At 39.7% G+C, this 23,027-nt stretch overlaps 1 protein-coding gene across 1 annotated transcript; it reads right to left on the bottom strand.

Annotated features, from left to right (window-relative positions):
* Positions 1 to 20,642: 20,642 nt before the first annotated feature.
* Prmt6 (protein arginine methyltransferase 6) lies at positions 20,643 to 22,018 on the bottom strand. The gene has a single exon (XM_051177689.1). The coding sequence runs from the start codon at positions 21,984 to 21,986 to the stop codon at positions 20,859 to 20,861; it is 1,128 nt and encodes a 375-aa protein (XP_051033646.1). The 5' UTR covers positions 21,987 to 22,018; the 3' UTR covers positions 20,643 to 20,858.
* Positions 22,019 to 23,027: the final 1,009 nt, after the last annotated feature.

Here is a 23,027-nt window from a genome sequence, read left to right as displayed (position 1 = left end):
AGTTGGTTTGTTTTTCCTTTAATTATCTTGCCCTTAAAATCACTTGCAATCTGAAACTGCTTTTTTATGTGTGCCAATGTGTGTATGTATGTGCATGTATATGTGGTGTCTAGTGCTTGTGTGAGCCCGTTCATGTGCAGGCCAGAGAATGACATGAGTGGGGTATCTTCCACTTTAATTTTTGAAACCAGGTCTTCCTCTGAATATGGTCCCTTTACCAGCTATACCTGGTAATTTTGTGAATACTGAAGATACAAGTCAAGTTCTCAGGCTTAGCAGGCAGGCAGGCAGGCAGGCAGGCAGGCATTTGTCTACTTAGCCACCTCTCCAGTTCTCTGTTGGCTCATTAAGTGTTTTGATTGATCACTCAATCATCCAAATTCTTGCCTCTTTTATAACTCTTATGTAATTTAGAAATGTTATAATTCAATAACTCCTATTTAATTGATATTTATTGAGCATTTAATACATCTCAAAAGTTGTAATAATAATGAGGGAAATACAGAAATGAGAGAATATTCATTAATCTGTAATTTTACACTATTAATTGAACATGTGTCAATGAGAAAAAATATAGCTTCCATCATAAAAGGAATAAGAGATAGTTTATCCTGGAGCCATTTTGAATGACCATGGACTGGAAACACAGGTTTAGATGACCCAAAATTCCATGTTCCAACATGAAAGTGATTTATAGTTTTTAAGAACAAAGAAAGTAATAAGTCCAGGCAAGCTTAAAATACATTGGTAGGTACACCAGAGAGGCAAGTACATAGACATGGGGGAAGCTCCAAGATTCTATCTGAGTCTTTGCTTTGGTGGAAGCAAATTGGCTACTAAGTTAATAGATTCTATAAGGTTTTGGATTTTTTAAGCACAGGATCTTCTGACACAGAGGTGAGCAAGAAATGGCTTTTCCAGGTGACTACACCTAGGGCAAGACACACTAACAAGTCTTTGGATCTGCAATATTCCAAGTTTGCTATAGTGTTGAAATTGTAATCAGGTAAGTGGTTTTTGTAGACACAGTTTATTTCCAGGAGTTTTTGTTCACAAATGCAAACAGAACTAGTTGTCAAGTAGTATAGGAAAGATGCTACACACAGGAAAGATGGGTAATGATTGCCCTTTAAATGTTGAAAAATAAAGCATGTATTTTAAATTTCTAATGGTTTTATGCTGTTGGGTTTACTTGAACTGGACAGGAAATGTGGACAATTCCACCTGTTGCATGGAAAATTAGTAAACTATAGATTAGTCTTAATTGTGTTTGTAAAACTACAAAATGAGAAACAGCAAAAACTGTTAAGATTAACAGTATCAGGAAAGGCAGGTCCTATCATTTTCAGTTCTAGAAAAAAAATGACTCAATCAGTGAAAACAATTTTTGGACTATTGATTCAAAGAGCCATTGAGTGAATTTTTCTCATTCTAACAAAATTCTAGATATTTTATACATGCTACACAGCAGATTTTTAGTCTATGATGGCTGTGTTCCGTTCAATCTATGGAGGTAAATTAAGAGCAATGAGAAATATAATTTATTTCTCTGACCTCCAAACTACTTCACTTGGTTTATAGTTTCCTATTTATAATATAAATTTGGTAGTCACAAATATATTTTTAAAATATAGTATAAGAAATTAAATGGTAGATGTAAGCATATTATTATTATTATTATTATTATTATTATCACCATTATTATTGGATCAAAATACCTTAAATAATGGCAGGAAAGATACTAGTATTCTTCCATTTCATTGTATTGTGAAGTTCTGGAAAAATCTGGGATCCAAGACTGGGGAATTTGAAGAGGAAAGAGGTTCAGAGAGAGTGTTAAGTACCAGGGCCAGGGAATGGAGTCATTTAACTGGAAGTACACCAGTGTTAGGAAAGCCTCTGTGGTCCCTGGTACTCTACTGCACAGCCGAGGGCAACAGCCAAACTTAATAGCCTACACAGTACCTTCCCTATACTGCTATATTTGGGGAATAGCTCCAAGGTAGGGAGAGATAATAGGACTAGCTTCCTAACGTATAGTCTAGTATCTTATCCAGTATAATCTCTAAGCTGTTAAACTCAGAGACTTACCCCTCTAAGCTGTCCCTACCTTTATTTTTATATATATATATAACCAAGACCATTTAAATGAAAACAAACATTTATAGACAATATTTGGGAATTTGGGCATCGTTCTTTCCAAACTACTTCCTGCTGGTAAGGGGCGCTGTCATGGGGGATTCGAAGAGGATTCAGAAATCCTGGCTGTAGTCTGTAAGGCTGCTTTGTCCATCTGTTTTGAATGTAGGATCACCTGGTACTATGTTTCATGTGGTCTGGCTTGATCAAACCACATTAGTCTGGAAGGAATCCACATCTTTTCATTTTCTGTGGAAACAAAAATAGAAATCCTTTTCCCCAGTAACTTGTCCTTGAACTTAAATTTTGGAGTCAAAGCATTTTTTTTTAATTTAATTTATTATTTTACATGTCGATCCCAGTTCCCTCTCCCTCCCTCCCTCCCAACCGTCCTCACTCCCTCCCTTCCTCCCTCCCTCCTTCCCTCCCTTTTACCCTCTCTGTCCTCTCACATGCACTCTAACCACCCTCTCATCCCCCTACCCCAATTCCATATGTAGGGGAATGTCATCCAGCAGGGGTCATGTAGGTCTGACAGGTCTTGTGAAGTAGTCCCTACCTTTAAAGTCTATAAAATATAAGAATTTCCTTTTTCCTAGTTGTCCAAAATTTTCAATGTTTAATGGCTCAGCTATTAAGAGCAGTGCTTTACCCACAGGGGAAGGATCACAACAACCTATAGCTCCAGGTCCAGAGGATCTCATAACTCTCTTCTGGCTTCCATGCTGGTACCTCCCAAAACACACAGGGCAACACACACACACACACACACACACACACACAGACACACACACATTCAGACACACACACACACACACACACACACACACACACACACAGGAATGTAAACAACAAATTAAAAAGAAAACTAAAATACCATGCTACTATCAGCCTAAAGGGATATTCATGATTCACATTTATAAGAACAGAGTACCATTCGTTTATATCATGTCATCCAGGTCCCAGCAATCCTTGTGCTTTAGAGACACACTCTAACTCTCCATTAGAGCTGTGACCAAAATAGGAACTTCAAATTTCCAAAATCACCCCTGGGTCAGGCTAGGGGGATGGCACAACAGTTAGAAGTGCTTATTGCTCCTGAGGAGGACCAGGTTTCAGTTCCCAGCATCCACATCAGGTGTCTGATAACTGCTTGTTAATCTAATTCCAGGGAGCCTTTTCTTGAACAGGTTCCCTCTGTGGAGACCTGGTTGACCTGAAGCTTGCTAGGCAAACCAGACAGGCCTCAACAAAGGCATAGAGAGCCTCTGATTTCTCTCTTCCAAGTTTTCAGATTAAAGGTATACACACCCATCCCACCTCCATAGTATTTCTTAATTCCCATGCTTTAGCTTATTTTTTATTGAAATTATTAAATTTATTTCTTCCAACAGAGGTTACAAGAAAAATTTACTTAAAAAGAGCTTTGCATTATTCAGAAGTAAAATATGTAGTTATTACTTGTGATACACAGACATACAATAGACAATAAAGAGTGCAAAGATACAACCAGGTATTATCCATTTAAACCAAAATTAGTGAAAACCAATGCACAGGCAATGATAGTAATTACTTCTTGATATAATCCTCATATGGTTAGAGGGCACTTTACTAACCCTCTTGGATCAAGTTATTTCCCGGATTAAGATCAGAGCCCAAATTATCTCTGGGAATGTAATAAAAAAAATGTTCCATGAAAAAACCTATGGCCTGACTGTTTACATTTTATTGGACAATAGCACTCTGCTTTCCCAGTGAATTCTGTTTTGTTTTGTTATGTTTTAGAAAATATCTACCCATACCTCTTGCTGCCAAATAAAATCACTTCCTTCTTCTAGGAGGAGCTGTATTTCTGTCCCTTGGGTTGCTCATTAAGAGATAATCCCAGAGGCTTGTATTCCTGACTCTTCATTGTCAGGACTTGAAATACCAAAGGCATGATTCTCAGGACAGCAGTGATGAATCTTAACTCAGAACCAACATACCACTTTCTCCTTGCTGATGCTTGGAGAGGCAGAGGAAAATTCTAACATCTGCATTTCTCTGCTTTCAGAGCTTGAGATTCAGCTTCAGAGAGAATGAGCAAAATGCTGTCCTGTGTGGGAATCAAATTTGTGAAGATAAATGCTGTTTTCATGAGGGACAGCTGTCTTACAAGGCAGGGGTGCTAATGTTTAGAGTCAAAAGTCCAATGCAGGAATGCAGGAATATAACACTTCTTTTTTAATGTACTTTTAAGCCTACTTAACAATGAGTTTACAAATGAGTATTTATGTGATAATAGAAGTAGGAGCATCATTAGTTCAAGGGTAGCCTCAACTACATAATGAGTTACCTGAGACTGTCTCCATAAACAAACAATGCTTAAATTGGACTGCATGGTGAATGTCAGCCAAGTGTACATTTGCTTCCTCTGATAGCTCACCAGCTCATCTTCATTTATCCATTGCTTGAAAGCATATACCAGATACCATTCATATGGAATTAGACTCTCAGACACAACTAGTCACAAATGAAGTTGAGAGGGCATGTGAGGGTTGGCAGACCAGACAGACTCCCCTAGTAGCACTGACAGAGACCAATCCTGAGTTTCTGTTCTCTAGAAAGGGACAGCAGAGCAAGCAGTTTTCAGAAAACCACAACTTGGGGGCAACCAATCAGCCAACCCCACCCTTCTGCTAGCTCAGAAGGCACACAATAGCCCCTTTGCTGGCTCAGCAGGCACCCCCAGCCTTCATCAGCAGCACTGCAATGAACTGTTGTATGATTTCTGATATCATACTATGTATGTGATTACCCTGGTGTAGAATATACTCCATATGGTAATAAAAACTTAAGGTTATAAAGGTCTATTCAGATTAACAAAAGCTGCCTTAGAGATTTACACTTAGGCACTTATATCTCTACTAAATGCTCAATACAAAGCTTCTTGAGAATTTAGATAAATAAAAGACATATGTATGATAAATAAGATATGTATTCTGTAATCGAGCTTCTGGTCCCTCGAGAGGGTTCCTTTCCCAGGGTTTGGCATTTGGACAGGTGCCCCCATGGACTTGGCAGCTAAAGACTGTACTGTCCTGATGCCTCCAATACTGTAGAGACCTTGGGAGCCTGGGATCGTTGTCTGACTATGTAGATTTGAACTAATCTCTGTTGATTTTAATAGATTTGAACACCGCTTGGTCTGCATTGTTGGGTCTTTGAGGAAATTGACTAACTAGCTTTGAGAGCAATAGGTACCCAATACCTTCTGGGAAGCTTCAGTTGCCTTCTCAGTTTTCTGAGTTATTTTACATACCAATCCCAATTTCCTCCCCCTTCTGTCTTTCCATTTTCCTCACCATCTTCCCATATCACCTCCCCCATCAAAGTTTGCGACATCATTTGGGCCACTTTCCTGATGTATCTACTCTGAGCAAAGTATCTCTTCATACAGAATAGACTCTAAAGACCTAGTTCATACACTAGGGATAAATACTGGTTGGACTGCCCAAACTACCCAACTGACACCTATGTGAAGGGGGACCTAGTTTGGTCTTAGGCAGGTTCCCCAGCTGTCAGTCTAGGATAAGTGAGCTCCCCTAGCTCAGGTCAGCTGTTTCTGTGGTTTTCACCAACATGGTCTTGACTGCTTCGCTCATCTCTCCTCTCCCTCTACAAGTGCACCTGATAGGAGATGTAATTCTGTAAATATGTTTCTCTTATTTGTTAACAAATAAAGCCCTGTTGGCCAGTAGGAAGGCAAGATAGGTGGGACTAGGAGAAAATGAGGATTCTGGGAGATGTAGTAGAATGGTTGAAATGTAGAACCAAGAGGAGTAAGAGGTCTGGACCTTTTCTCTGGAACGTCTAGACCACGTGGAAACACTTAGATTAATAGAAATGGGCTAATATTTAAGAAAGAGCTATCTAATAAGAAACACTAGTAACTGGCCAACAGCTTTATATCTAATACATCATCTCTGTGTGTTATTTGGGGGCTGACATAGCTGTGAGATCAGGCTGGCAGGAAACACTGCTCATAACAAAATGGTGCCTACAATGTGGGACCTGAGAACTTTCACTTAAAACTTAACAAAAGTTTAAAAGGGGTTTTAGAAACAAAAGGGCAGAGACAAGCAAGGCTTCTTGGTAGCAGCATTTTTTTTTTTTTTTCGGGTGGGTTCTGTTTTGCTAGAGACAAGCAGATTTGCATGGCTTCTTTAAGGGAGGTTTCCTGACTCAGCAAAAGTGGCAACCCCTGCTAACAAGTTAATGGTGTATATCAGACAGGCTTCCCTGGTTACCCTGACATAGACCAGGACTGAGTTTTGGTTTGGTACAAAGGGACAGCTGACCAAGCAGTTCTCAGGAAACCACAACTTGGGAGTAGCCAATAATTAGGTACTTCACAACCTTATGCACAACATATGGGTGGGAGGAAAGGGTGGGACTTCTGTGACCAGTCATACAGTGTTTGCAGGGAGAGGGAGCTCTATGCAAGATCATCCTCCAAGTCAGATCAAGCATCTGAGCTTAGAGATACTCTCTAGATAAGGTTAGAGAGGAAAGGAAGCCCTGCTGAGAAATGGGACTCAGAGAGGTGTAGGCGAGAGTGAGGGGAGAGAGGGAGAGTGCATTACTAAAGGCTTCAAACTGAAAAACACATTCATGATGTCACTATCACACCAGATAGTAAAGAGTAAAGGGTTTAGGCCAGATGCAGATACAATGGTAATTGGCAAACACCAAATATTCAGCAAATATTGCCATTATTAATCATTGTCTCATGCAATCATCCTTGTGTTAAGTGTTTATCACCTTGCTAGACAAAAAGAAATATATCATAAAGAAAACAAATAAGATTTCTTTCCCTGTGAGGCACAGAGCTTTGTAAGAGGGGAAAAAAAGCTAATGAAATATTTGAAATTAAACCATATGAATTAAATGAATAGGGTCCTTAGAGTGAATGGACTTGGAGGAAGTGTGTATGTAGCCTTGGGTGGCCACAGCAGTCTCTGCAAAAATAACATTGACACTTGGATCTAATGAAAGAAGTCAGAGTATTTTAAGTGAAAACACAGGCATCCAAAGAGAAAGCTGTAGTGTAGGCACCTCTGGAAGACCATTATGACTTCAGTATTGTATGAAGAGCTGAGTTGATGAAGACTGATAGGAGAGGACCTGGGGACAGACACAGAAAGAGTAAGATCTCATATATGGGGAAATGAAAGCAGATCTTTTGCTTCAGTCTAGGAAACTATTGTGATGGACTTGACCAGAGGTCATGGTGGTGTAGACTAAAGTGATAGCAAAGATGATGAAATGATGAAGCATGATGACTCCAAAATCCCTTTTGGCAGAAAGGTTCTCAGTATTTACAGAGGAGTCTCTCAGAAGGAAGATGTAATGCTGGGAATTAAGACTGACATTTGGTTTTCTGGCTTGAACAAAGGGGCAAAGCAGGGACCTGTTCAGACAGAAAAGCACTATGAAAAAAAAAAAACAGTTAAGAAAGAGCATAGTTAAGAAAGAGCATAGGACAACTGGGAGGGCATCAAGAGAAGAAGAAAGGAAGGAAGGAAGAAGGTATAGAGAAAAAAACAGAGAGGAAAGAGGGAAAGAGGAAAGGACCTCCATGCATGTTCTCCACCACACTGTTTGAGAGAGAAAAAGTTTGCAAAGCACAAAATTAATTTTCTAGAAACTTAGAAACAGAGTAAGATGTTTCAGCATGTCTCCATTGATATTATTTCTGGAATCCCACGTGTAGCCCCACAGTGGAGCCACTCAGCGACTGCAGAGGCACCAGCAAATGTTATTAAAACAGCATATTCATTCTCTTCAAAGTTAAAGGTCTGCAACTGTTTCCATTATAAATTCCAATTTTCGGGGGTTTATTTAAAATTATTTCACGCTGAAACTTGCAGGCCATAAATATATTTTAAAAAATAGATTTAATGCATTTTTGTCAAGATCTAGTTAAAATATTGCCTATTACTTTCTGAGATACAGTGTCTTTTAGGTAATATATTGTGACAAAAATGTTTAATTAAAAATACTTTATTTTAAACTTTCTGAAAACAGTTACACTGATAAAAATGCTGTGCTGCAATGTTAAGATTTCATAAAACTTGAAATGTGCATCACTGTTTTAGATGAATTCTTTCCCATAAAACCTCCTGTAAATTGGTTATGATATTTCTGAGAAACAAAACATGTTCAATTTCACTTTACAGATTGATAGTATATCACTTTATCAGACAGAATTGAACTTCAACATTGTTGTTGTTCAATTATCAATAAACCACCTTTAGCTTGGGATACAATACTTTGGTTTCCTTTGAGACAAGGTCTCATGTAGTCCAGGCTGGCCTTTAACTCCCTATGTATCTGAACATGACTGCGATCTTCTAATCTTCCTGCCTGTACCTACCAAGTACTAAGATAACAGTTCTGCAGTACCTTATTTCCTTTGGGTAATAGAATTAATTGGTCAATACGTGAATGCCAAATTCATCCAAGGCCTTCCGTAACATCAGTTTAGATAGTGCTATCTATCATTTGACCCTTTTTGACCCTTAGATATGTCATACAGATCTGAATGATGTAGTTATGCTCCCTAGAAGAGTGCTGTTAGGAGACTGTAGACATTGTTTTAAATTTATTTTGTATGTATGGGCCTCTTGCCTGCATGTAAATCTTTGCACCATGAGTATGCTGAGGGAAGAAGAGAGTGTCAGATCTCCTGGGAGTGAGTTTACAAGCAGTTGTGAGCTGCCCTGTAGGTTCTGGGAGTCGAACCAGGGTCTTCTGTCAGAGTAGCAAGTGCTCTTAATTGCTGAACCATTTCTCCAGCCCTACTTTAGAACTCTTAAGGGTAAGACCTACAGGGAGGTATTTAGGTCATTGGGAGCATGCTTTTGACAGGGAAGGTGGAATATCAGACCCCTCCTTTTCTTTTTTTCATGTCCCAGCCACGAGGTAAGCAGATTTGCTTTGCCATTAGCTATGTCCATGATATAGCAATGCACCCAAACCAAGAGGGCCAAATGGCCATGGACAAAATTCTCAACCTTGAGTCAAAATAAATTCTTCCTCTTGGTAAGTTGATTATCTCAGTTATTTCTCCCATGAACAGAAGGTGACTAACGCAGCCAGGAAATCTGACTAAAGTTACAAAAACACATTCTTCCCTTGTAAAGAACACGAAGAAACACAGAAAATGCTTTGGAATAAAAACAATCGAGTACTTCATGCCAGGGAAAATGGGGGAGGCACTGATGAATAAGAAACATGCTCTTCCCTTTGTCCAGTAACTGACAGGAGCAGATGCAGAGATTCACAGCCAAGCCTGGCTCAAGTAGTCCTGCTGAAGAAAGAGAGGATGCATTGTGGATCCAGTCGGGTCAAGGTCATGGCTGGGAGCCCACAGAGAAGGCTGACATGCTAGCTCATCGACTCTGGACCAAGAGCTAGGGAGCCTGCATGGGACCGACCTAGGCCCTCTGCCTAGTTGTGACAGTTATGCAGTTTGGTCTTTTTGTGGGGCTCCTAGCAGTAGGTACAGGACCTGTCCTTGGCCCTTGAACTTGCTTTTGGAAACCCAGTCCCCAGGTTGGGTTGCCTTGGCCAACTTTGATACATAGGAAGGAGCTCTGTCCTGGCTCAACTTGGTGTGCCATGCTGTATTGACTCCCATGGGAGGCCTGCCCTTTTTCTGAATGGAGATGGAGGAGTAGTGGATGATGTGGATTAGGAAGGAGGTATGAGGAGAGAACCAGATGAAAAAAGGGAAAAGAAACTGTGGTCTGCATATCTAAATGAAAAAAAAAATTAAAAATGTGTTTTTCCTTGAACAGATGATAAGGCCAAAGGAGATAGAAACACACAAGGCCAGGGATTAGAGAGGATATAGGGGAGTTTGAGACGCATGAAGGACTTCATGAAAGGTGAGAAGAAACTTAGAATGAAAGGTAACATTAAGCAAGATCTTCAGTGGTTGGACATGGAGGGGACAAAACGCAAATGGGTAAAGTAGTGAGGCAAGGGAGGCAGAACATACACAAAGAAAGAAACAGGGAACTGCATGACATTTATTGGGATGATATCACCATAATTTTTAGGGATTGAGTCACAGTTGCTCTTCAGATGACATTGTCTAGGTCTTTCTCAAGTATTTATTACAAGCATGCATGCTGTGTATATGTGCAATTTTTATGCATGGTGCTTATTTGACTAATAGGGTTGAATTGGTTGGCTATAAAGCAAACTCTCCTGAATTGGCTGCTCAATAAGTAAATTGAGCTCAAGGCCGCAACTTTCCTATTGGATTTGTTCGCAGGTGCTTCTATGCAGTGATGAAAACATTTCAATCTAATATAAACAAAACAACTGGTAATAAAAATTGTAACTTTAAAAACAAATGCAGCACTAATAATATAAGCTAAGTGAACTGTATATAAATTTGCCTCTCTTTTATTTGCATAACTCATTCTTGATTATAATAAGATCGAAGGAAACTTCCATATACATTCGTGGCCACAAATAGACTCTAAGACCAAGTCCAGCTTTATACATGATTCTGGGGAATAAGCACTCTGCCTTATGCTGGATCTGTGAGCACTTCTCCCACTGAGCCATTTCCCCAGCCCCACATACATAATCCATTTAAAAATTCTTTTAAAAATTATTTGTGTGTGTTGTATAGGGGGGTATGAATATGTGTGATACATGTGTGTATGTGTGTGGTGTGTAAGTGTGTGGTGTATGAGTGTGTGTGAGGGATATATGTGTGTGGTGTATTGTGTGCGCTGTGTGTGTGTGGTACATAGTGTGTGTGGCATGTCAGGGGGATACTGGGGTGAAAGCTAGGATGAAGGAATGAATGCCAAGTGTATGTGGAGGTCCAAGGTTAGCTTTTGGGAATTGTTTTCTCCTTCCTCTGTAGTTCCAGGGATCAAACTCAATCTTTCAGAGCCAGTGTGTGTACCTGCTGAACTGTCTTGTTCCCCTCCCCTGATTTTTGTCATATGCAGTATTCTGCTTTCTCCTATCTTATCTGTGATTAAAATTTATGTTTCTGAAATGCTGAGATATTTTGTAAATTGCACAATCCAACATGCTAGAAAGCAAAACCTGATCATGGACAATAAATTCATTTTTTTAGTTTCATGTTGAAAACAAAAGCATCTTTTACTTAAAGTGTTATTATTTTCAGATATATTTAATATTTCATTTGTAGACTATGGAATGGATGATGATTTGAGATTATTGTTCTTGCACTTGATAAGAATAGGTTCTCTTTTAAAATTTGTATTGTCTTCAAGAATTTATTACAATGTACTTTAACTATATTCACTCTCCACTCTTCTCCCAGCTCCTCCTGGTTTCACCTCTTCTTTTCACCTCCTCCCAGACACATGCTTCCTCTTTTATTGCCCTTACTTTATTTTTATTTTAATTTAATTTAATAACTCCCTGATGGGAGATGTCATTCTGTATATGTTTCTCATACTGGTTAATAATAAAGCACTGTTGGCCAATAGGAAAGGAAGATAGGAGGGACTAGGAGACAAGGAGGAAATAGGAAGTAGTAAGGAGAGCCAAGATGGAGAGTCTGGAGAAAGCAGTATGCCGCCGGCTCCCCGGTAAGAGAAATACATAGATCAGCAGAAATGGGTTAATAATTAAGATAGAGCTAGCCGATAAGAAACTAGTAACTGGCCAACAGGATAATATCAAATACAGTCTCTGTGGGTTATTTGGGGCTGGCGCGGCGGCGGGACACGACCAGGCGGCGGCAGGCGGAAAAACCGAACTCCTTACAACTCCCACCTACAAATGAAGCCTTTTGAGCAGTAGATGGAGACCATTGTAGAAGTCAACCACTGGTCAATGTGCCAAGAACAATTGACAGTGGGCTGTCCAGCCCTAACTGATACATATAAAATTCAACTCTCTCTCTCTCTCTCTCTCTCTCTCTCTCTCTCTCTCTCTCTCTCTCTCTCTCTTTCTCTCTCTCTCTCTCCTTCTAGTAGCCCAGTGAGTCAAGTCTGTGTTGCCCCTATACTCCTGGGAATTGAGCCATCTGTTGGAGCATGGTTGACTTCCCAGAGGTCCCTGACTGTCCCTCACCAGAAGCCATCAACCGTCAATAGCTTTATGTCAATAAGGCTTTATGGGAAATGGTTTCCTAATCAGAAGAGACCTTTTTTTAAAAATAGAAGATAAATGCATTGTGAGTAATAAAAATACATTATTTCTGAATGGCCAAAAATACTGTAGTGAAATATTAAAATTAAATGAAGATCATGTAGCACTAGTAAAAACAAAGGGCCCCTTCTAGGTAAAAATGCAATGGAAATATATATGTAGGAAAGGAACATAAATTGTCAGTGGATATAAGGAAAGATGCTCAATGTCCTAGGATGTAAAGTAGTAAAAACAAAAGAAGCCAACTGCTTTTACCCATAAGGTTCGAAAAAGCTGCTTGATGAAATCCAGGTAAATGACCATTTTAGCTATTTTTGTAGTCCACAGCAACTTAAAGAGGAAGCATGTAGTTGGGACTTAGACTTCCAAAAAATTAAGAGTTTATCATTATTATCATGGGAGTATGGCAGCAGGCAGGCTGACATAGTGCTAGAGTAGTATAGCTCAGAGCTGATATCCTGATCTACAGATGGAAACAGAACACACATTGGAAATGGCATGAGTCTTGTGTAACCTCAAAGCCTACCTGCAATGGCACACCTCCTCAAACAGTTCCACCAGCTGGGGAAGAGGTATTCAAACATGTGAGCCTATGGTGGTCATTGTCATTCAAACCACAGCATTGACACTTGGAAACAATCTCTCTTGCATATCCCTAAAGGGAATATGACGTCCTGGAGCTTTTTAGAAAGCCAGCTGCCAGGATTCACAAAGGCTGAAGGTGAGCAAATCCTTAGGAAAAGCTACTTTAATGAGAGGGAAACCCAGCAGTGTGTGAGGTGTGCTGTTTTGAATACGAATGATTCCTGTAGCCTCATACATGTAAATATTTGCTTCCTGGTTGGTGGACTGATGACAAGGGTAAGGAACACCGGCCTTGATCGAGAAGGTGTGTCCTTGGTGAAGGGAATGCATCACTGGAGGTAGACTTTGAAGTTTCAAAAGCCCATGCCAGGCCCAACTTCTCTCTCTCTCTCTCATTCTCTCTCTCTCTCTCTCTCTCTCTCTCTCTCTCTCTCTCTCTCTCTCTCTCTGCCTATTACTTCTTTGGTATGCTGTCTGTCTATCTCTGTCCACCTGCCTGCCTGCCTGCTGCCATGCTTCTTGCCATAATGATGATAATAATCCTCTTATTCTTTAAGCAAGCCCCCAATTAAATACTTTTTTTTTGAGTTGACTTGATCATTGTGTCTCTTCACAGCAATAATAACCCTGACTAATAAATGAGTAAATAGTAGCATGTGTTCACTAATTTCTTGAATTTTAAAGAGGACTTCATTCTCTGTGTTTGAAGGGAGTCAATGCCAAAGTTAAAAAAATGAACTAATGTCAGGAGATAATAGTTATTGGTGCTTGGAAAACAGAAATGGTGATGTGATAAGTAAATTTAGAGTTATAGAATATGGTAGCATATGATTTTATAAAATACAGAAATAAACAGTCTAGAGATTTTATGTATATGGTAACATTTTATATATATTCACATATACAGATTTATATTGATGTGATATATACAATTATACTCCAAATACAGTTTCTTTATGCCCCTACTATATTCAAATGGTGATGACAATTGACATCTTACTATCATAGTATGAATGACAAGATCATAGTATAAACTTGGGAGTCATGAGCACTTAAATAGTACACTAGTAAAATTATAGACAAAGTTGGTTTTGGTGATGCACACCTTCAGTCTGAGCACTTGTGGAAGTAGTGGCAGGACTCCATAAGATCCTCTAGGAAAAGATTGAGAGAGGGAGATAAGTGTAATTGGTGGTAGGACAGATCATAAATATTATCTATTGATAGAAGCATAGTTGAATATGCATATTATCAATTGCCACATTGCTTTCAGGAAGAATAAGCTATAAGCATATGTATTGATGTCATGTTTAGTATAAATACCTTCACCTGAAACTTATATACATATATATAGTAAAAATATTACACACACATATACACTAGAAGATAAATTCTGAATTGTATAAAATGGAGGTTTATTTTTTTATTATAATTTTTTTATATTTTTTACTTTATTACTGTAGCTTTAAAAATCATATGAGGTTCAGTGAATAAAATTGTCCAGTGAATAATGTACAAATATGAGGACCTGCATTTGTATGACAAGATCCCATGTAAAAGCTGGGAAGGTATGACAACTGTCTATAAGGAAGATGAGGTATCCTTGGAGCAAGCTGGCTAGCTAGCCTAGCTTGAATTGCTTGTTTTGGGTTCAGTGAGATACTTCAACCTAAATAAAATAAAATGGAGAGTTATTGAAGAATATGATTATCATCAATCTCATGAATAGACATGTGAACATACATATAGGAACATGCATACCACATACATATGTATCAATAATATACATGAAAATTTAAATATATAATAAAATTTTACACTGCTAAGATTTGGTATAAAGTAATGAAAATCAAAGCTTAAAAAATGATGTCCCATTAACAATGATAGCACATATACTATCTCTAAATAATATCGTTTTAACATCTTGAAAGTGCTGTTTTCAGAGATAGTATCATATATTTATGTATCCAAATTTACATTTAGCAGAATTCAGCCATTTTATCTGTATAAGGACAGCTGTGTCATGTTTTTCTTGGGCCCAGTATCATGGAATGAATGTATATATGACCTTACCTTATCAGAATGCCTGGACTATAAAATCACCTTGGCTGAAGATCCAAGGAAAGACAGCTGGTAATTTAATTCTATTATAAACAGCACTTATCCTGGTGGTTTCTAATTCCATCTTGTATTCAAATCCCTTTGCTCTAATTGCTGTCATTCTCTCCTTGTTTTCCTCTAATTATTCTGAAGAGAGAAAATTCTCAATTAATCATGGACTGTGTATTTAATCTTAGGATTTCCTAAATCCTCATTTTAAAATTCTATCTTTTACTAAAAGATAGACTTTATGGTAGACTAAAAAGTTATCATTAAAATAGGCAGCTTGGTAATTTTATTAAAATTTTTTATGAAAGTTTAATGTTGATGCATATATAGAATAATGTTTTTTTTAACCATTTATGGATCTTAAACCTTTCTCCATCAACATGTATAATGAAGTAAAACTATCTATAGCTTGTTCTTATAATTATATAATTACTGTGCTAACATTATATATAATTGCAATGTATGTAATCTATGATAAATCTTGTGTTTTAAATTAAAGCTTGGTAATTACACTAGTCTGCACACCCCACTATTAATTTGCACATGGAACTTGAAAGATTTCATTGACAAGAGAAGACTGAGTATTTCTGATATATAGGGCTCCTCAAACAGTCCTAGAAACTTATCTAAAAATGAGGGCTTACAAATTCTAGGCCAGCTTGGACTACGTAGTGCAATGAAAACTTATCTCAATGGAAAAAATAAAAGATAACACCTTGCCAGATTGCCACATATCAAAATAAACAGTAATATGCCATGAATCTAAGTATAGCTATTTTATAAATAGATATTTTCAGAAAAACTTTAAGGTAACGGTGACTGAGGGGAAGGTGTGTAGTGAGGATACTAATCTTAACTTCAAGTTTCTCTGGACCCAAAATGTTTTTATGTCACTGGAAAATGGTTATTTTCATTACCCATCTGTGTGCCTACCATCTGAATTCAGGCATCTGTATTCAAATACTTTCTTCTGTGCTACATCACTCAGGACCTAGTCTCTTCCCTCCTTGCTCACTTTTCTGGAAAATGATAATGTATATGGATTCACCTGGAATTGTATGAAGTTAGACACCTGTAGAAACTTGGCCTTGAAAAGCTCCATAAACCCAATATAACTTCAAGCTACTTTAATTTTTGAAAAGTGACAAGACCCAGAAATTTTGGTACAAATGTATGTTTATGTAAAAATAAATACACTAAAATTCATTGGTCATTCATTAGAAATATCAGCAGAAAATGTGGGAGCTGTTTGATTCAGGTGTGAGCATCCCTGTCTTAGGGCTTCTACTACTGTGGAGAGACACAATGACCATGGCAACTCTTACAAAGGAAACCATTTAACTGAGGTGGTAGCTTACAGTTCAGAGGTTTACTTCATTATCATTACACTGGGAAGCATGGAGGCTGGGTGTATGGTAGTGTGCAGGTAGACATGGTGCTGGAGAATTCTACATCTTGATTGAAAGGCAACAGGAAGTGAACTGTCTCATTGGGTGTGCCTTAAGCATATATGAAACCTCTAAGCCTGCCTCCACAGTGACACACTTCCTCCAATACTACACCTACCCCAACAAGCCTATACCTTCTAATAGTGCCACTCCATTTGGGGTCATTTTTTTTTTCAAACCATGACTACCATTTTTTAATAATTTGATGTTAAAGAAGTGACTGCCACTGAATACAAGGCATCCTTGTACCTGCATGCATCAAGCCTTATTGGAAGTCACCACATGCTAGCTAGATCAACTGATTCTTTCCATTGGGTCCTTTGGCCACATTCTCATCTTAGAACTGCGTATTAAACCCTCCCCCCATCTTTGTGTATTTTGTTCTTTAAGTCTTCCATAGGCCTTCCTATCAAACTCTGTTTGCCTATAATTACTTCAGTGTTTGTTAGGAACTTCTCTTTTAAATTGTTTTTATTTGGAGTTGTGGTTTTGTTTATATACTCAGTGACCAAGTTCAATAGGTTTTACTATCTTTTGTTTCTTATCATATTGTGGATCTCCTAGAGCTGCAATAGACAACTCTAAAACAAAATGTGAGTAAAGGGAATTGATTCTGGGTCTTCTGCAAAGCAGATTCTGGGTCCCCTACAGTTTTTATGATGATGAATTTAATTATGAAAGGTTCCAAAAGTTTACAATTATGCTACTGGTTACATGCTTACATAAATTCCTTTAGTGTGATACACTCAGAGACATAGACAGACACACACAGAACTGGATATAGATTTGGCTTAGAAATTTTTTGTTTGTTTTAGTAGCCAAGGAAGATTGACTAATTAATACACACTCTCTGTTATGCAACAGACTATTTTGGAGAACACTGTCTAGGATAAGAGTATCAGATGGGAAAATCTTCTAGATTTTCACAATCTACCTATTGATAGGGAGAGGCTTAAAGGATGAGAGCTGCTTTCCCTAGTCTCAGCAGAGCTAAGAACTGGATAGGGTCTCCAGACTTATGGATGAATGCAAACAACTGATATAATTTTATTGTCCCCATTGTATCCTAGATGTTTGAGAGGAGGGTGCACTTATTATAGTGCTTAAACACTGTGCAGTTGATAATAAAAGTAATGGAGAAACACACATAGATGAGCATATGGAGAGAGTGGGGCCTGTGTTTGCAAATGCTCCCTAGGTACCATCTATCCTAGGTAGTGTAAACTGTGGGGATAACAGCAGGCAACTTTCACATCTACCTTCTTGAACCCCTTATGCCATTTTCTCTATCTCTTTTAGATCTATCAGATGCCCCTCAGCCAAAATGACAAGGAGTTCACCTGCCTTTACTACTGTCGTAGATTCATTCAGTTCTCTGGGGACCACAGTATCACCTTTGCTTAACTTTTAGGAAGATAAAAATAGGGGTTGTCCCAATGAGTGGCTACTGTGTCAAACTCAAGGAGTTATACACTGCAAATGGTTCTTCTATGAAGGTCTAATCACCTGTGAGACTTACTAGTACTAAGTTTTTCCTTTATCATCAGATAATTAAACTTTTGTTGCCATTATGGTAGACTGTAGTGTTCTGTTCTCGACTGAGACAGTCAGGATCATCAACAGTGAATTGTTTAGGTTGAGGTCAAAGAGCTGTGCTTAAGGTTTAACTGCCAAAAATTAGGTGTGTGCTGGGCACAGTGGTAGAACTGTTAACTCCAGCATCTGGAAGGTGGAGGCAGGAACATCAAGAGTCCAAGGTCATTCTCAGCTACACAGTGAGTTCCAGGACAGTGTTGCACACTTGCTATCTTATCTCGCAAAACAAACAACAAAGAATTATTTGTGTGTAACTTTAGGCAAATCCATTTCTGTAGAAACCCTTTTACTTAATGTGTAAAATAAAGACTTCATCCTTTCTGACACTAAAACCAACCCATCCTATCGTCGTGGCATTTACTTTCTCTACTGGTAGTAATCTATTAGAGGGCAGAGTTCACATTCTGTTTGTAATCCCAAATACCTATCACAATGACTATTAGATTGTATTTTTAGTAACTATGTCCATTGGCTCAATAAATTAATTGGAGAAAAGGGAAGTTTTTACAGGGTTAAATAAATATAAACTGTGAGGGAGGTAGGTAAATTATACCATGATACTCTCTTGGGTCTGGTAATCTAGGCCTGGAGCCTTAAGGGGCCCATGTTACCAGTCACAATGCATATAACACATCACACAGTGCTTGGGTGTCCACACACTTCAGGCTTTCATCTCTCGTAAGTGTGCTTATCCCAAAGGCTGTAGCACTCTTTGGATCCTTGGGTACTCAGTGGCATATATCGCTCTTCTCGTATAGCCATATCGATACTGTCAATAGATGCCTGTAAAAGAAAAGCAAAAACAAAATGATTATTTATTCAGTGACACATTTTGTATGCAGCCTCAGACTGCTCTAGCTTTGCCTTTTACACACTGAAAGGTTGGTTCTGGGTTACCTATATTAATTATCTGTATTCTCAAATGTTTGTGGAATAGGTATTATATCTCAAGTTGCACCAGGGCTTTGAAAGGAAAAAAACAGTGTGTGTGTTGGGTGGGGGGGTGAGCTGGCGTGCTTGAAGACACAGAAATGTGTTTGGGTTATCTGGTGCCAGGGACCCTCCTCTTAAGCACTACACCATGCCTCCCACTTTTAGTGCCTGACTCAGCTCCCCCGTATGCATAATTGTCTTTCTTTTGAAAAATAACTAGAATTTTGAAACTTACTTTCACCCTCTCAAGTTTTAACTGGATTTTCCTTTTTTGTCCTTTTTTTCTTTTTATCCCAGAATATAGTACTTGTATTTACAAAATATGCAGAAAAGAGGGAGTCTATAGAACTTTCAAATATGAAGGTAATTGTTACAGACCAAAATCACCAGCAATCACTCCAGGTGAAAGCCTGATTAAAAACATAGATGATCCTATAGAACTACTTTTTAAATCTCCAGAGTAAGCATTTATAAAAGATGTTAAGTATTTGATAGCAAATTTTTGAGATTTTATTGGAGTGCTTGACTGTTCTGTAAAACTGATGGTTTATATTCGTATATTTTTTTTCAAAATAGAGCTCTGAAAATTAGCTTTTATACTTTAGCAATTTAATATACAATGAATAAAAAAGCTAAAAGCAGAGGTAAGGTTACAAAAACTAAAATTCAAGAGTACTCAAGATCACCAGTCTTCGAAACTGCTTTCTGCTAACCCTTCCAAAGCTAGGAGTGCTAATCATAATCTGAATTGCCTTCCAGCTGTGTTCTGCAGGAGCTGTAACACTTAAGAACTGACACAAAATATTAAGATGGGGACAGCATCATAATAAACTCATAGATAGTACACAAAACGTCTTAAGACCTTAACTATAAAAAGTGAGAATGCCATTTTATTTGCCACAGAAATGAGGGAAGAAACGTCAGTGAAATAAATTTGATAACATGACTCACACTTCATTATAAGCAATTTCCCCAAATTCACAAAGTTCCCATTTTGCTGAACTAAAAAGAACTGAAGAAAGGAGCCTATAAGTAGGCCACTTATGTTCCTTCCAAATGAGTTTAAATAATGCACATGAGGTAAAGGAATACACTCTTGGATTGTGTTCAGCAATCTTCTGTTAGCCGGCTTTACAAGAATCATAGAATATTTCTTATAAAACATATATGAAATTTTCTTGGCTCCGTCTTAAAAGTAAAAATAAGGATACTCAAACCCATACTTTTTCACTTCCAAACTTTTTCTCCTGTTACTTTAGAGTTGCCTAGATGGGTTGTACAATCAGTAATTTTATAAAGATTATTGTGTGCATCAAATTTAGTACCCTGTGGATTAAGAGTAATGAAAATAGGCGTAATTAAAGTAATTCACATGTGCTCCAGTTCCTCATTAATGGGAGGAATTTTATCTAGAACATAAGGAAGTGTGGGTACCACATCCTACAGCCACCTAGGACTTCAGAGAGAATTCAGACCAAAACCAAAACACTCTAAAAATCATTTGAAATTTTGGAAATCTAATCGAACCATTTTGTCCTTCTCAGTTTCATACTGAGATAAGGGATGAAGTGTCAGATTAGTGCATGGACCAATTATAAACTCACATTTTTTTTTTATCTCCCCCCCCCCCCCGCAGTGAAAGCAAAGAAACAGAAATACAAGTTTGATACTACATGCTTTCCAGACTTAAAAAACCCATTAATAAGCACACTGCACCAGTCCTTGGTCAGGGAGGCTCACTTAAAAAAAAAAAAAAAAAATTCCCAGAAGAATGTCCTCAAATGAAGACTGAAGTCACTCTCCCTTTCTCTTCTGACCTTCCGAAGAAAGTGGGTGGGAGAAAGGCAACGCTCAGTCCTCCATGGCAAAGTCTTTGGTCTTTTCCTCTTGGTCCCCCACTTTGTAGCGCAGGAGGACACGCAGACGTCGGGGGTTGTCCGGGGAGGGCAGCAGAGTGATCTCTCCGGAAATGTCCGTATCTTGTTCCACCGGCACCGGCTCATTCAGGTAGAGGAGCGCCTGCTTCCAGTGAGTGGCCGGGTGAAAAGGCGAGGTGGACAGCACCAGGGGTTTCTCCGAGTCCCCTCCAGGGAAGGTCACCTGGAACCAGATGGCAAAACCATGCAGAGGCGCGGAGCCATAGCAGCTGCAGCGAAAGCGCCCGCCTACACCGGCCTCCAGCTCCTGCTCCAGACCGGAGCGGGCCAGCTCCAGCTGAGCAAAGCGCTGCGGCCGGGCCAGCACATCCTCCCCAGACAGACCCTGCACCACGATCTCCGAGTGGCCCATAAGGCAGCGCGTGGCGAAGCTTTCCATGCAGCTCATGTCCACGCCGTAGTGCTGCTTCACCTGGCTCCAGAAACCCAGACGCCATTCCAGCATCTGGTCGCTAATCGGGGCCACGAAAAGCTCCGCGGAAGCTGGCAGGAGGAGACCGCCCTCCTTCAGCCATTTGGTTCGCGCGTGGAGCACGGAGCTCAGCATGGACTCGTGCAGAAGTCCGTAGCCCATCCATTCGCTCACGATGGCGTCCACCTTCTCGGGCAGCTCCACCGTCTCCACGGGGCCTGGCAGGACGTGCACGCGGTCTTCCAACCCGTTGAGCCGCACTACCTCCCGGGCCTGTTGCCAGATGGCGCTGGCCTCCACGGCGTACACGCGCCGGGCACCGGCCTGGGCGCAGAAGATGCTCAGAATGCCAGTGCCCGCGCCCACGTCCAGCACGGTCTTGCCTCGCAGCGCGGCCCAGTTCCGCAGGATGCCCAGGCGGTAGGCGTCGGTGCGGACGCGGTCGGCGATCATCTCCTCGTGAACCGATACGTCGGAGTAGCACTCGTAGTACAGCTGGTCTCGCTCGCGCTTAGTCCTCCGGGGTCGTGGCGGGTCTGCCTCCTGCTCCCCGCCATCTTCCTCCTCAGCTCCCTCCTCTCCTGCGCCGCCGCCCCCCGACTCAAGCTTTCTTTTCTTGATCAGCGACATCTTGGCCACGGCAGCCGGGCCCCAGCAGGCATTGCGCGGTTCGGCGAGCGGGCTCCGAGTCCCGGGGGCTGCTGGGATTTGTAGTCCAGCCGAGTTATCCCACCTCTTTTGGGTGGGCTGAGAATGTACTTGGACTACAGGGCACTTTTGTTCCACTTCTCTAACCCCTTTACATACTATTTTCCCTACGATCACACTGTTATCCCGGGATTCTTTCAGTTCTTCCTCTTTCCTTTTGCCTCTCAGGCTCTCTCAGTTTCACCAATTCTTGAAGCCCATACATCCCCTTATAACTATATGTCTCTGCTCCCCCATGGGATGTCCACCACCACTACTGAATTTATGTGGCATGGTTCAGATCCTTTCTTGGACGCTTGTAACTCATCAAGCTCTCTGTTCCAACTGTAGCTAGGTTACAAAGAATGTGTAAGTGGGGCAAAGTGAAACTCTTAACAACACAAGATCTTGGTTCCAAGTCCAAACTGATCCCCAGTGCACTAAAAGATTCAGGCCAAGTAGAGAGCTACTGTGGCCACCAAACGCCCTTTCACCCACCATTGTGTTTCTGGAGAACAGTTTACTTTGACTTGAGTCCCGTTCTCAAAATTCCATGGTTCAAACTAAAGAGCAATTAACATTAGTCATGTGATACTCTCAAATCCATTTCTAGTGGCTATCTAGTAACCAATTTTCATATAAACACATACGAACACACATAAATCCATATATCTACACATAAATATTTTCTTGGAGAAATGATGAAATTCTTTTGACTATTTTACAACACCATTCATTTTGTAAACCCTGATAAGTCTCCCTGTAAGAGCAGAATTGATACCCACATCCTCAATCTCTTTTCATTGTTCATACAGAAGTACAATATTTTTAAAAAAATTTGCTCTCTGGAGCTGGAAAGATGGCTCAGGAATTTAGACCACTGGCTGCTCTTCCACCCAGGTTAGACTACCATGATCCACATGAAGGTCCACAACTGTCTTTAACTCCAGTCCCAGGGGATTTGATGGCCTTTTCTGGCCTCCA

This window comes from Phodopus roborovskii, unplaced genomic scaffold (assembly GCF_943737965.1).
Source record: "Phodopus roborovskii unplaced genomic scaffold, PHOROB, whole genome shotgun sequence".
Lineage (NCBI taxonomy): Eukaryota > Metazoa > Chordata > Mammalia > Rodentia > Cricetidae > Phodopus > Phodopus roborovskii.
The sequence above is the reverse complement of the archived record's forward strand: the minus strand, read 5'-3'. Positions and strand labels throughout refer to the sequence as shown.